The sequence below is a fragment of the Schistocerca gregaria genome, chromosome 8 (assembly GCF_023897955.1).
Source record: "Schistocerca gregaria isolate iqSchGreg1 chromosome 8, iqSchGreg1.2, whole genome shotgun sequence".
In the NCBI taxonomy this organism is placed as follows: Eukaryota; Metazoa; Arthropoda; class Insecta; order Orthoptera; family Acrididae; genus Schistocerca; species Schistocerca gregaria.
In genome coordinates this window covers 323,135,193-323,150,939 of record NC_064927.1, presented here as the reverse complement: position 1 = coordinate 323,150,939, position 15,747 = coordinate 323,135,193, and the positions used below count along the sequence as shown (strand labels likewise).

General features: G+C 41.1%; 2 protein-coding genes across 8 annotated transcripts in view; both read right to left on the bottom strand.

Annotated features, from left to right (window-relative positions):
- LOC126284945 (DNA ligase 4-like) overlaps nucleotides 1-15,747 on the bottom strand; it is a 616,842-nt gene that overhangs the window by 424,313 nt on the left and 176,782 nt on the right. The window lies entirely within an intron of this gene.
- LOC126284944 (DNA ligase 4-like) overlaps nucleotides 1-15,747 on the bottom strand; it is a 295,121-nt gene that overhangs the window by 102,608 nt on the left and 176,766 nt on the right. For all 6 annotated transcript variants that reach the window (XM_049984208.1, XM_049984209.1, XM_049984212.1 and 3 more), the window contains exon 8: nucleotides 776-1,098. In XM_049984208.1, the coding sequence (XP_049840165.1) occupies nucleotides 776-1,098 (323 nt within the window). The remainder of the gene's footprint in view (nucleotides 1-775; nucleotides 1,099-15,747) is intronic.

Below are 15,747 nucleotides of genomic sequence, written 5' to 3'. Positions count from 1 at the left end.
ATAGGCAGATTTCAACAAGTTGCCATGAAAACCTTAACAATTTTATAGTTTTCATTCTGTTTCCTTGCAGGCGGGCAAGGAGGGGTTGTCCAAATCTGAGATGTTCAGATGTGGAGCAGGCTCTGCTGGAAGTGACTGAGCACACTGTGTGTGCCCTGCTACAAATAACTGTCAATTGACAATAATGGTGCCTGCCACTTGGGTTCACAGGTCATCCTCCATTTCCACAGGTTCTGACTGGATCAGTGAAGACACCCATTCTCACTCAAGGGGTGGAAGCAGGGCTAAAACTTTGCAGCATCGTCTTGTGGTCCTCTGGTTTGGTGTCAGGTGGAGGGCTTTAACCAGAGGCAAAGACAATTCTATCACAATACTGGATGTAGATATCCCACCTTCCACTATTAGATGAGGAATTGCAGGAACTCTCAAGGAAACTCTCAGACATCCCATCTCAGGAGAGCTGAGTTCTACAAATCTGTACCAACTCAACACAGGTAGAGCTCCCCTGGTACAAGCCATTTAGTACAATGCAAGAGGAGCATTTGGCTTACCGAGTTCCAAGGACAAGGTGAGCATTATCCCCTGAGAAGAACAAAGAGGGAGACAAAACAAACAGTTCAGTGATAGTTACTTCTTTCCTAGACACCTGTCCCCCACTCAATAAGTTGTAACTACATTAAGGGGTGCTCTGTGTTTAAATCACTATTTGATTTCAATTTTGTGTTTTATTAACATATTAAGAATATGTTGAAGATACAAATAAACAAATACATACCTCAGGCTTTATTTTGAACCATCCAGCTTTCTTCGAGTTTGGCTTGTACACTGCCTCTGGATCCTTAAGGATTATTCCCTCTAATTTATTGTCAATGGCATCATTTAAATGTTTTATCACTTCATCCTTGGTCTTAACTATATTTCTTTCTGTTTGTAACACAACACCTTCACAAGGAGTAATGAGTCTGTTGAGATATTTGATACGCTCACACAATGGCTTATTTGTCAAAACTTCACCATTATAAAAAAGTATGTCGAACACACAATAGCATGGTTGTAAATAGCTACCACCCTTCAATGACTTGACATCAATGTTGTCACCTAGGGAGGAAGATACATATTAAATTAAATGTAGAATGGTGAGATATTTGCAAAGATTAGCAATGGAGAAACAATTTCTACTAGTTATTTTTTTCTTTTATATTATTAATTTAAACTCATTTTATGCAAGTCTCTTGTGTTCAATGGCTCATGGTACAAAGTAGTTAATAGTAACAGCTGTGTACAAAATGTACTAATCAAACACTTTCAGGTGAAACAGCTGATGATTGGTTGGACAAGCCCTGGTCCCACCTGCCAGGGCAGCCACATTATAGCTTATATATACATATAAAACATGTAATAGGTTAATGTATCATGAAAGTGATGTGAATGTTGATGGTGAATATTTAGAAAGACCAGATACAGCATTTGTACTCTCTTTTCTCGATAAAAACAGAAAAAAAATTATTTTCTTCAGTCTATAGTCACAATTATCTTGTCTAATGAAATAACAATTCTGAACATAGACTAAAGCAAATAATTTTTTATGAGTGTGTGGGTCACTGACAGTATTTTGGAATATGTGCCACTAACATCCCTTACACACAACACCACACAGGAATCAACACTGTTTTCACAATGGCTACTTTATTGCTATGGCACATAAAACATTTAAATAGTTAAGATTGGCAACAAGTGTAAAGATTCTATAGCAGCCCAAAGTCAGCTGACTTTTACTGATCAGAAGAAAGGTCATATCAAAGTGTGGTACTACTATCAGTGACATGTAGCGGTGACTCTCTTAATGTATGAAATAACTACATTCATTCGGTAGCATCTTGAGAAATAATGCAGTATTATTAAAAGTGCTACATAGTCTATATCAACACTTTTGGTTATTGTGGATAACATCTTCAACAGACAGCAGTTGTTCATGTATTTGCATTTGCACCCTAAGTCGCTGAATATGGGTACTCCAACTGAAATCAATTTCACCAATGAAAATATGAATAGAAAGACAAGTGGTGGTTTTTTTCCCAACACCAGTTGTAGAGACAGCAAAGCAGCTGCATAAATGTAGCAAGTAAAAAATAATTCTTAAGTAAAGACAAAATTATTGTAAATAACTGACTAACTATATTAATTATTATTTGAACAGGTTACTGTCAGCATACAATTTCTTGGTGGTGACTAATCTTCAATAATAATATTCATTTTCAAACCATTGTCTGTATTTCAAGTGTCTGTTAGGACATAATTCTACTAATACACTTGCAAGACAGATGCATAAAACGCATAACAAATGTGGTACCATAATACAGAGGTGGCAGAAATGGCACAGTCAAGATAATAGCTTATACTCTTGAATGTAACACTTCTGAATTAGTGAGATACCACATTTGTCATGTGGATCTGTTTCATGCAGATATCTTGCATGTGTATCAGTGGAATTATGCTCTAACAAAACTTGAAATCTCGGCAATAGTTTGAGAATGAACCTTAATGTTCGAAAAAAATCACCAACAAGATATTGTACGCAACTCTGACAGATACCTGAACAAATAATAAACAAATTTGAATTGCTTGGTATTTTACTAACAAAATGATTGAATTATGTAACCGCCGTCTGCTTCACGTCTGCTGTGCAGCGAGCTACCTTAATTTAAGTATTATCTGTATTTTTCTTACTTGTCACTTCTTCTTCTGCGTGTTTTTGCTTTTAGGAAGCTTTAATAGTAGAGTGCTATTAAGTGTTCCATAGATCTCGTGTTTGTTTTGAATAGTCAGAGAGAGTCCCTTTAGTCAGCCATAGTGCCAGTAGTGTCAGTGTCGCCCTAACCGCCGTCTGCTTCACGTCTTCTGTGCAGCGAGCTACCTTAATCTAAGTATTATCTGTATTTTTCTTACTTGTCACTTCTTCTTCTGCGTGTTTTTGCTTTTAGGAAGCTTTAATAGTAGAATGCTATTAAGTGTTCCATAGATCTCGTGTTTGTTTTGAATACAGTCAGAGAGTCCCTTTAGTCAGCCGTAGTGCTAGTAGTGCTAGTGTTTGTTTTCAATACCGTCCAGAGACAGGTAGTGCTATTTTCCTTGTTTCTACAAGAAGTGGTTAGCAATCACAGTTTAGTCAATAATCAACCGCCTTTAGTGAATTAGCAGTCTAGTTAAAAGCTGATTTCTTAGGATGGCTAGGATGTGTGGCTGCTGTGTACGGACGCAGGAGGAGCTGGCCACTCTTCGCGAACAGCTGAGCGTGTTGATGGCCGCGGTCAGCCGTCTTCAGGCTGCTGCCTCGGAGTGTAGCGGCAGTGGGGAGTCTGGTGAGTCGCATGGTCAACCCCAGGTGTTAGATGCTTCACCCACTGTCCCTGCTGTCGAGACATCTTCGCGGGTACCGGGCGCGGTTGGGCCACCCTCTCCCCAAGGGGAGTGGCGGGTTCAGCGGCGTTCGCGGCGCACGAGGCGGAGGGTCAATGTGGAGGCTGGCCGTGTGGCATCGCCCGCTCTGCCTGTGAGTGGACATGTGGCTGCTCCTTCAGCAAGGTCCGAGCAGGCACACGGGGGGAGGGGTTTATTAGTTATTGGGAGCTCCAACGTTAGGCGAGTGATGGAGCCCCTTAGGGAAATAGCGGAAAGGTCGGGGAAGAAGGCCAGTGTTCACTCTGTCTGCTTGCCGGGGGGCCTCATCCGAGATGTGGAGGAGGCCCTACCGGCGGCGATAGAGAGCACTGGGTGCACCCGACTGCAAATTGTTGCTCATGTCGGCACCAATGACTCTTGCCGTCTGGGTTCAGAGGTCATCCTCAGTTCGTACAGGCGGTTGGCGGAGTTGGTGAAGGTGGAAAGCCTCGCTCGCGGGGTGGAATCAGAGCTAACTATTTGTAGTATCGTTCCGAGAACCGATCGCGGTCCTCTGGTTTGGAGCCGAGTGGAAGGCTTAAACCAGAGGCTCAGACGATTCTGCGGAGAGCTGGGGTGCAAATTTCTCGACCTCCGCTATCGGGTGGAGAAATGTAGGGTCCCCCTGAATAGGTCAGGCGTGCACTACACGCCGGAAGCGGCTACGAGGGTAGCGGAGTACGTGTGGAGTGCACATGGGGTTTTTTTAGGTTAGAGAATTCCCTCCCTAGGCCCGACAAGACGCCTCCTGAGACGCGGCAAGGCAGGAGTAGGCAAAATGCAACAAGGAATAACAATATTAATGTGCTAATAGTAAACTGCAGGAGCGTCTATAGAAAGGTCCCAGAACTGCTCTCATTAATAAACGGTCACAACGCCCATATAGTACTAGGAACAGAAAGTTGGCTGAAACCAGACGTAAACAGTAATGAAATCCTAAACTCTGATTGGAATGTATACCGCAGAGATAGGCTGGACAGTGAAGGGGGAGGCGTGTTTATAGCGATAAGAAGTGCAATAGTATTGAAGGAAATTGACGGAGATTCGAATTGTGAAATGATTTGGGTGAAGGTCACGGTTAAAGCAGGCTCAGACATGGTAATTGGATGTCTCTATAGGCCCCCGGGCTCAGCAGCTGTTGTGGCTCAGCACCTGAAGAATAATTTGGAAAATATTTCGAGTAGATTTCCCCACCATGTTATAGTTCTGGGTGGAGATTTTAATTTGCCGGATATAGACTGGGAGACTCAAACGTTCATAACGGGTGGCAGGGACAAAGAATCCAGTGAAATATTTTTAAGTGCTTTATCTGAAAACTACCTTGAGCAGTTAAACAGAAAACCGACTCGTGGCGATAATATATTAGACCTTCTGGTGACAAACAGACCCGAACTATTTGAATCAGTTAATGCAGAACAGGGAATTAGCGACCATAAAGCGGTTACTGCGTCGATGATTTCAGCCGTAAATAGAAATATTAAAAAAGGTAGGAAGATTTTTCTGTTTAGCAAAAGTGACAAAAAGCAGATTACAGAGTACCTGACGGCTCAACACAAAAGTTTTGTCTCAAGTGCAGATAGTGTTGAGGATCAGTGGACAAAGTTCAAAACCATGGTACAATATGCGTTAGATGAGTATGTGCCAAGCAAGATCGTAAGAGATGGAAAAGAGCCACCGTGGTACAACAACCGAGTTAGAAAACTGCTGCGGAAGCAAAGGGAACTTCACAGCAAACATAAACATAGCCAAAGCCTTGCAGACAAACAAAAATTACGCGAAGCGAAATGTAGTGTGAGGAGGGCTATGCGAGAGGCTTTCAATGAATTCGAAAGTAAAGTTCTATGTACTGACTTGGCAGAAAATCCTAAGAAATTTTGGTCCTATGTCAAAGCGGTAGGTGGATCAAAACAAAATGTCCAGACACTCTGTGACCAAAATGGTACTGAAACAGAGGATGACAGACTAAAGGCCGAATTACTAAATGTCTTCTTCCAAAGCTGTTTCACAGAGGAAGACTGCACTGTGCTTCCTTCTCTAGATTGTCGCACAGTTGACAAAATGGTAGATATCGAAGTAGACGACAGAGGGATAGAGAAACAATTAAAATCGCTCAAAAGAGGAAAGGCCGCTGGTCCTGATGGGATACCATTTCGATTTTACACAGAGTATGCGAAGGAACTTGCCCCCCTTCTTGCAGCGGTGTACCGTAGGTCTCTAGAAGAGCGAAGCGTTCCAAAGGATTGGAAAAGGGCACAGGTCATCCCCGTTCTCAAGAAGGGACGTCGAACAGATGTGCAGAACTATAGACCTATATCTCTAACGTCGATCAGTTGTAGAATTTTGGAACACGTATTATGTTCGAGTATAATGTCTTTTCTGGAGACTAGAAATCTACTCTGTAGGAATCAGCATGGGTTTCGAAAAAGACGATCGTGTGAAACCCAGCTCGCGCTATTCGTCCACGAGACTCAGAGGGCCTTAGACACGGGTTCACAGGTAGATGCCGTGTTTCTTGACTTCCGCAAGGCGTTTGACACAGTTCCCCACAGTCGTTTAATGAACAAAGTAAGAGCATACGGACTATCAGATCAATTGTGTGATTGGATTGAGGAGTTCCTAGATAACAGAACGCAGCACGTCATTCTCAATGGAGAGAAGTCTTCCGAAGTAAGAGTGATTTCAGGTGTGCCGCAGGGGAGTGTCATAGGACCGTTGCTATTCACAATATACATAAATGACCTGGTGGATGACATCGGAAGTTCACTGAGGCTTTTTGCAGATGATGCTGTGGTGTATCGAAAGGTTGCAACAATGGAAAATTGTACTGAAATGCAGGAGGATCTGCAGCGAATTGACGCATGGTGCACGGAATGGCAATTGAATCTCAATGTAGCGAAGTGTAATGTGATGCGAATACATAGAAAGATAGGTCCCTTATCATTTAGCTACAAAATAGCAGGTCAGCAACTGGAAGCAGTTAATTCCATAAATTATCTGGGAGTACGCATTAGGAGTGATTTAAAATGGAATGATCATATGAAGTTGATCGTCCGTAAAGCAGATGCCAGACTGAGATTCATTGGAAGAATCCTAAGGAAATGCAATCCGACAACAAAGGAAGTAGGTTACAGTACGCTTGTTCGCCCAATGCTTGAATACTGCTCAGCAGTGTGGGATCCGCACCAGGTAGGGTTGATAGAAGAGATAGAGAAGATCCAACGGAGAGCAGCGCGCTTCGTTACAGGATCATTTAGTAATTGCGAAAGCGTTACGGAGATGATAGATAAACTCCAGTGGAAGACTCTGCAGGAGAGACGCTCAGTAGCTCGGTACGGGCTTTTGTTAAAGTTTCGAGAACATACCTTCACCGAAGAGTCAAGCAGTATATTGCTCCCTCCTACGTATATCTCGCGAAGAGACCATGAGAATAAAATCAGAGAGATTAGAGCCCACACAGAAGCATACCGACAATCCTTCTTTCCACGTACAATACGAGACTGGAATAGAAGGGAGAACCGATAGAGGTACTCAGGGTACCCTCCGCCACACACCGTCAGGTGGCTTGCGGAGTACGGATGTAGATGTAGATGTAGATATATTAACTTTATTTGTAATGTGTCATATATTAATGGATTATTTATGCTTCTATGTTGTTAAACATCCTTCTGCTATTTGAAGAAATTTTCTCACCAATTTTACTACTTCTTCTCTGCTCTATGGCCGTTGGTGGGCCTTAGCTTGCTCCAGGACATCGTTCCATTCATCACTTTCCAGCACCTTGTGTCCCATCCTCTGCCACCAATAATTTTTTAAACTACTTGTATATCGTCTAAGTATCAAAGTTTTGATCTTCTCCTGTTTCTTTGTCCCACTGGGTTTTACAGCAGTGCTATTTTTTTGGTTCTCATATTCCATGTAAAAAACATGTCTGACAAAATTCAGATGGTTTATTTTAACGAACTTTATGATTTCAAGATCTTTATATAATATGTAAAGTTCAAAATTATATTGTCTATGCCATGCTCTGCATTCATTAGTTGCACCGTAGATTTTGCATTAACACGTTTAATTCAAAACATCCTGTTAGCTCTTAACACTGGGTGTCAATGTCCAGATTTCTGAGCCATCTGTTAATACCAGAAGTGTTAAAGTCTTATACAACTGATACTTTGTGCTTCTGAACAGATTTCCAGACTTAAGTTGATGAGACAGCCCAAAATAGCATTTACTAGCTAGGTGGGCTCACCACTTTATTTCCATACTAATATAATTCTGTGACGTTATCAGTGGTCCCAGACAGGCAAATTCACTCACAGATTCTATTTGTGCCTGGTCAATTTCTAACACTGTATTTAGTTCTGGTCGTATTTGTCACATGTATTTGGTTTTATTGATATTTACTTCCAGTTCTACTTTTATTGCTGCTGTCATCAGCAACTTACACATTTCTTTAGTAGCTATTTCTGTTCTTGCAATAATATCCACGTCATCTGCATAGGCTACAAGCTACACTATTCTATTTGATATTGTGCCTCATATGTTGATTTGAGCTGACCTTCTCATCCATTTTCCAATGTTAACAATGTCATGCAGCAACTTACATGTTTTGTAGCAGGCATGATGACATCTTTCATGTCTTGTCTCCATACTCACAATCATACATGACTGTTGAGCCATTTTCAGATACCATGCATTCTCAAAAATGCAGCTTTACTAAATGTTACTACCAAAAACCAAGAACTAACAGCACACTAAGTGCATTATGACTGGCCAAGCAATGAGAAGCCAACAGACAATGATTCAGACAAGCAACACACAAAAAATGACCAACACTATTTGAACATATTTGTTATGTACACACAATTGCAAACCAAAACATCAGGTCTCTCTCTGAATTCAATAAATTTTCAGTTGATAGTATGCAAAATATAGTACAATCACTTAAATATAGAGACTGTGGAATGGAGTATCCATCAAAGTAGCTAATGAACAATGTAACAGAACAAACATATTGACTGTTCTCAATACTTGACTTGAATACGATGCTTATTAGATGTGACAAAGTAAGCAGATGTACAGAAGAGTGCTAATGATACTGTCAGAATTACTATCCTCATTATAGTACCCTAGCTCTGCACCAGATGTTTGAGAACAATTATACAAGTCCAACACATAATTTTTTACATGGTGTAAAATTATTCTAAAAATTATACTGTAAAAAGTACAATTTATGTAAGTGATGAATGTGCAGAAAGAACAAGTGGGAACACGAAAAACTGCTATTAGTATTTCTATGTCTTTAGAATGTTTGCCAAGGTAATGTTGGCACAATAGAAATATTATCTATGGTATTTGACAAAAGAAGAAAGTTGTAACTCCATTGTTATTGTAATTCAGTTATCGCTGTGTGCAAGATACAAATAAATAAATAGAAAGATCCATGTTGAACTAAGTCCTTAAATAAATTGGTGACCCCAACATGATTGGTGACATGACATTTGCAATGTAATTTGCAGCAAAATTTTCAATGTGTGTGTGTGTGTGTGTGTTTTTTTTTTTAAACTTGAATTTGTCATACACTGTGTTAAAAAGTAGGCTAAATGTCGATAGAAAATGGATGTGAAGGGAATAATCCTGAAAGTAAACTGGAAGTTGATGAGGTAAGCATTAAGGTACTGTTATTTTTGACTGAGAAACCATACATCTGGTTTAGACAAAGTGCAATGGTTGCTAGTACAGCTAAAGACCGGTAGCCAAAATTTGTTGATAATATATGGGATCTACTTACAAGTGATGAGAACAATAAATATTCTCTTGTAAAAGAACGACTTTTCACCATATTTAAAGAAAGTGAAGAGCATCACATTTAAAAACTTTTCAGTGGTTTAAAACTTGGCAACACGAATCCTAGCCAACTGTTAAGAAAAATTCATGTATGTGCAGGTACTAATGTGTCAGACAAGATCTTAAAATCACAATGGCTTGACAAACTTCCTTGTAGTATTCGAAGTATTTTAGTTCTATCTGATGAAACAGTGGATAAGAAAGTCCAAACGACACATAATAGTTGAAATGCACTCTTGTCGAGGAAGTTCAAACTGCATGTCGTTTCGGTTCATTTCATCAAATCATCATCCCTGTCAGTTCATGCTCTTCTCTTACAAATTTTTGAATTGGAAAATGAGATTAAGGTGTTTTGAAAACCAAGTAGGCAAAGATCACACAGTAGATATAGAAGCAGAGGAAAATTTGATAAAAATGGTAAATATTAGTATTGTCATTTTAAATTTGGCACATGATGTAAGCCTGAAAAATGTGTTCATTCTTGCCAATGGCAAAATAAAGAAGAGTAGAATGGGTAGACACAACAGGGCTGAGTGTTTTACACAAGTACTCACATCAAGCCACCAATGTCACCTATTTGTTAAACACAGAAATTGTGGAAGATATTTTCTGGTAGACAGTGGTACAGATTTGTCTGTTATATCAGTTTCAAGAAGCAAAAAAGGTAAATCCTGTGATTTCAGTATTCATGCTGCCAATACCAGCTTCAAGAAGCACAAAAGGTAAATCCTGTGATTTTAGTATTCATGCTGCCAATGGGTCAAAGGTACCAGGTGCACCAGTAGGAAATGAGTGTTAAGATACAAACGTGTCGATACGGAACATTTGTTGTGAACGAGTCTTAACTTTTTTTGTTTGGTTGGTATGACATCTGTCACATGAAGTCATGGAACAAACAACATTATATGTTTTCATTGTGTTAACAAGTTGAATTTTGTACCAGAAAGTGATAATTTGCGGAAAGCATTAATTTTTTGTTTTCATTTGAAAAAAAGTGCTGCAAAGTTGCATCGAATGCTTGTCGAGGCATATGGTGATCATGCTCTATCAGAAGCAACATCCAAAAGATGGTTTCAATGGTTCAGAAATAATGATTTTGATGTAAGAAATGAAGAACGTAGAAGACCACCAAAAAAGTTCGAAGATGCCGAATTGCAAGCAATATTGGATGAGGATGATACTTTGAGTCAGAAGCAAATGGCAGCAATGCTAAATGTAGCACAACAAACAATTTCTGACCGTTTAAAAGCTATAAGAAAGATCCAAAAGTGTGGAAAATGGGTGTCAGATGAATTAAATGAAAAACAGATCGAAAATCGAAAAACAAATTGTCAAATTTTGCTCAAAGACATAAAGGAAAATCAATTTTGCGCGAAAAATCATGGGTTTTTCCAGGACAACCATCAACATTGACAGCACAACCAGATCGATTTGGCAAGAAGACAATGCTGTATGTTTGGTGGGATCAGAAAGGTGTGGTATATCATGAGCTTCTAAAACCTAGTGAATCTGTGGATACCAATCACTACAGACAACAAATGATCAATCTGAACTACGATTTGATAAAAAAAAAACCAGAATGGGCAAGAAAACATGGCAAAGTAATTTTTTTACACGAAAATGCACCTGCACACAAAGCAAAACTGGTTCAGGATACAATAAAATCACTTGGCTGGGAGCTGCTACCCCACCTGCCATAGTCACCAGACTTGGCCTCTTCCAACTACCATTTGTTTTCATCAATGGGACACGCATTGGCTGAGGAACACTTCGATTATGACGAAGAAGTCAAAAATTGGGTGTCTGAGTGGTTTGCTTCAAAATACAAACATTTCTTTTGGCGTGGTGTCCACAAATTGCCATAAAGGTGGTCAAAATGTATAGAAAGCAATGGTCAGTACTTTGAATAAAATGTTTTTACTTTTCAATTCAAAATAAGTGTTCCATTTTCACAAAGAAACACTCATTTCATACCGGTACACCGAGTAAAAACTTCTGGTTTAAAGATTTTAACCATTTCTCTTGCAGCATAGGTTGGCCATTACAAAGACAAAACCATTATTCTTATTAAATAATTTATTAAATGTCAATATAAATGCAGGAGAGAGCTCTGATTTTCTCATTCAATATTCTAAAGTCAGTAAAATTAAATTAAAGGTTCAATCACTAATAAAAATTGGTACATAATGTAACCAGTTGCCATCAGGCACCCTGAAAACTAACGTTTATTACAACATACTGTGTAACATACACAGATATTTATTAATGATAGCAGCCACTCATACAAACTTAACCATAGAAGGTGGCGAGTCGCGTGCTGTATTAAAAAAATTATTATGTACACACCATGGAAAATCCAAAGTCTACGTAAATGCTTGTGGTGGTATAGAGTTTGCTTAACAGTCTCATGCTAGACAAAATCAGAACCCAATGTTAAAGGTGACCATTTGTCTTTAAATCAAGTACCACAACAGAAATAGGAAATTACAATTTTATGACGGAAGAGAGCTGGTAGATGAACACAATAAAAAACACACAAACACACACACAAATATCAAACTTTCGCAACCCACGATTGCTTCATCAGGAAAGAGGGAAGGAGAGGGAAACACGAAATGATGTGGATTTTAAGGGAGAGGGTAAGGAGTCATTCCAATCCCGTGAGCGGAAAGACTTACCTTAGGGGGAAAAAGGGACAGGTATACAATCGCGCACACACCCGCATATCCATCCGCACAAATTTCAAGCTTTCGCAACCTAAGGTTGTTTCATCGGGAAAGAGGGAAGAAGAGGGAAACACGAAAGGATGTGGATTTTAAGGGAGAGGGTAAGGAGTCATTCCAATCCCGGGAGTGGAAAGACTTACCTTAGGGGGAAAAAAAGGCAGGTATACACTCTACACACACACACACACACACACACACACACACACACACACATCCATCCACACATATACAGACACAGGCAGACATATGTAAATGCAAAGAGATTGGGCAGAGATATCAGTCGAGGCGGAAGTACAGAGACAAAGATATTGTTGAATGACAGGTGAGGTATGAGCGGCGGCAACTTGAAATTAGCGGAGGTTGAGGCCTGGTGGATCACGGGAAGAGAGAATATATTGAAGGGCAAGTTCCCATCTTAGGTGTTCTGATAGGTTGGAGTCAGTGGGAAGTATCCAGATAACCCGGACGGTGTAACACAGTGCCAAGATGTGCTGGCCATTCACCAAGGCATGCTTAGCCACAGGGTGATACTCATTACCAACAAACACTGTCTGCCTGTGCCCGTTCATGCAAATGGACAGTTTGTTGCTGGTCATTCCCACATAGAAGGCTTCACAGTGTAGGCATGTCAGTTGGTAAATCACGTGGGTGCTTTCACACATGGCTCTGCCTTTGATCGTGTACACCTTCCGGATTACAGGAATGGAGTATGTGGTGGCGGGAGGGTGCATGGGACAGGTTTTACACTGGGGCGGTTACAAGGGTAGGAGCCAGAGGGTAGGGAAGGTGGTTTGGGGATTTCATAGGGATGAACCAGTAGGTTACGAAGGTTAAGTGGATGGCGGAAAGGCACGCTCGGTTGAGTGGGGTGGATTTAATGAAGGGTGGATCTCATTTCAGGGCAGGATTTGTGGAAGTCATATTCCTGCTGGAGAGCCACATTCAGAGTCTGATCCAGTCCTGGTAAGCATCCAGTCACAAGTGGGGCACTTTTGGGGTTCTTCTGTGGGAGGTTCTAGTTTTGAGGGGATGAGGAAGTGGTTCTAGCTATTTGCTTCTGGACCAGGTCAGAAGGGTAGTTGCAGGATGAGAAAGCTGTTTTCAGGTTATTGGTGTAATGGTTCAGGGATTCAGGATTGGAGCAGTTTCATTTACCATGAAGACCTAAGCTGTAGGGAAGCGACCATTTGATATGGAATGGGTGGCAGCTGTCAAAATGGAGGTACTGTTGCTTGTCAGTGGGTTTGATGTGGACGGATGTGTGAAGTTGGCCATTGGACAGATGGAGGTCAACATCAAGGAAAGTGGCATGGGATTTGGAGTAGAACCAGGTGAATCTGATGAAACCAAAGGAGTTGAGGTTGGAGAGGAAATTCAGGAGTTGTTCTACACTGTGAGTCCAGATCATGAAGATGTCGTCAATAAATCTGTACCAAACTTTGGGTTGGCAGGCTTGGGTAACCAAGAAAGCTTTCTCTAAGCGACCCATAAATAGGTTGGCATACGAGGGGGCCATACTGGTACCCATGGCTGTTCCCTTTAATTGTTGGTATGTCTGGCCTTCAAAAGTGAAGAAGTTGTGGGTCAGAATGAAGCTGGCTAAGGGAATGAGGAAAGAGGTTTTAGGTAGGGTAGCAGATGATCTGCGTGAAAGGAAGTGTTCCATTGCAGCGAGGCCCTGGATGTGCGGGATATTTGTTTATGAGGAAGTGGGATCAATGGTTACAAGGATGGTTTCCGGGGTAACAGATTCCAGGTGATCGAGGAAGTGGATGGTGTCTTTGATGAAGGATAGGAGACTGCATGTAATGGGTTGAAGGTGTTTATCTACATAGGCAGAGATACGTTCTGTGGGGGCTTGGTAACCAGCTACAATGGGGCATCCAGGATGTTTGGGTTTGTGAATTTTAGGAAGTAGGTAGAAGGTAGGGGTGCTGGGTGTTAGTTGGGGGGGGGGGGGGGGGGTTCAGGAGGTTGAAGGAGTCAGGTGAAAGGTTTTGTAGGCGGCCTACAGTTCTGAGGATTCCTTGAAGCTCCGCCTGGACATCGGGAATGGGATTACCTTGGCAAACTTTCTATGTAATGTTGTCTGAAAGCTGACGCAGTCCCTCAGCCACATACTCCCAACGATCAAGTACCACTGTCGTGGAACCCTTGTCAGCCGGAAGAATGACGATGGATCGGTCAGCCTTCACATCACGGATAGCCTGGGCTTCAACTGTGGGGATGTTGGGAGTAGGATTAAGGTTTTTCAAGAAGGATTGAGAGGCAAGAATGGGAGTGAGAAATTTCTGGAAGGTTTGGAGAGGGTAATTTTAAGGAAGAGGAGGTGGGTCCCGCTGTTTTGGAGGATGGAACTGTTTCAGGCAGTGTTCAATTTGGATTATGTTTCTTTATGGCAAAGTGATTATTTCCAGCAGAGAGTACAAGTGTAGGATAGTACATCTTTGACGAGGGCTGTTTGGTTGAATCTGGGAGTAGGGCTGAAGGTGAGGCCTTTGGATAGGACAGAGGTTTTGGACTGGGAGAGAGGTTTGGAGAAAAGGTTAACTACTGAATTGGGGTGTTGTGGTTCCAGATTAGAATTTTGAGATTTTGAGAGGAGTGGAGCTGGAAGTGGGGGATTGATTACATGGGAGAGACTGGGTCTGTGTGCAAAGAGAGAAGGTTGAGATTTGTTGGAAAGGTTGTGGAGGATGGATGAGTTGCCTTTCCGGAGGTGGGAAACCAAGATATTGGATAGTTTTTTGAGGTGGAGAGTGGCATGCTGTTGTAATTTGCGGTTGGCCTGTAGGAGGATGATCTGAACAGCCGGTGTGGATGTGGAAGAGGAAAGATTGTGGACTTTTATTAGGGATAGCAGTTGACGGGTGTGTTCATTGGCTGACTTGATGTGTAGGTGAAGGATTAGGTGGGTGAGGGCTATGGATTGTTCAGTTTGGAACTGGTATAGGGACTGATGGAAAGAAAGGTTACGGCCAAGGTGGGAACTTTAAGTGTGAGGTCTAAGGTGGTAATGTAAAATGTCAGACAATCATGAGTAAATAAAATATGGGAGCGTAATCTGGCTAGGGCAAAGGCATGTTTGCGGAGGGAAAATAAATAAAACTTAATGGAGTCATTGTGGGGGTGTTGTGAGGGTGACATGGTATTAGAAGGTGGAAAGTGTAACATGAGGCTGAAATGAATATATATATATATATATATATATATATATATATATATATATATATATATATATATATAAAATAGAAAGAAACTTCCACATGGGAAAAATATATTACTTCCCACCAACACCAACTTATCAAGCGGGAAAGCGCCGGCAGACAGGCACATGAACAAAACACACATACACACACACAGAATTACTAGCTTTCGCAACTGGCAGTTGCTTCGTCAGGAAAGAGGGAAGGAGAGGGAAAAATGAAAGGATGTGGGTTTTAAGGGAGAGGGTAAGGAGTCATTCCAATCCCGGGAGCGGAAAGACTTCCCTTAGGGGAAAAAAAGGACAGGTGTACACTCGCACACACACACACCCACACACATATCCATCCGCACATACACAGACACAAGCAGACATATTTAAAGGCAAAGATATATATATATAAAACAGAAAGAAACTTCCACATGGGAAAAATATATTAAAAACAAAGATTCCAAGACTTACCAAGCGGGAAAGCGCCGGCAGACAGGCACATGAACAAAACACACAAACACACACACAGAATTACTAGCTTTC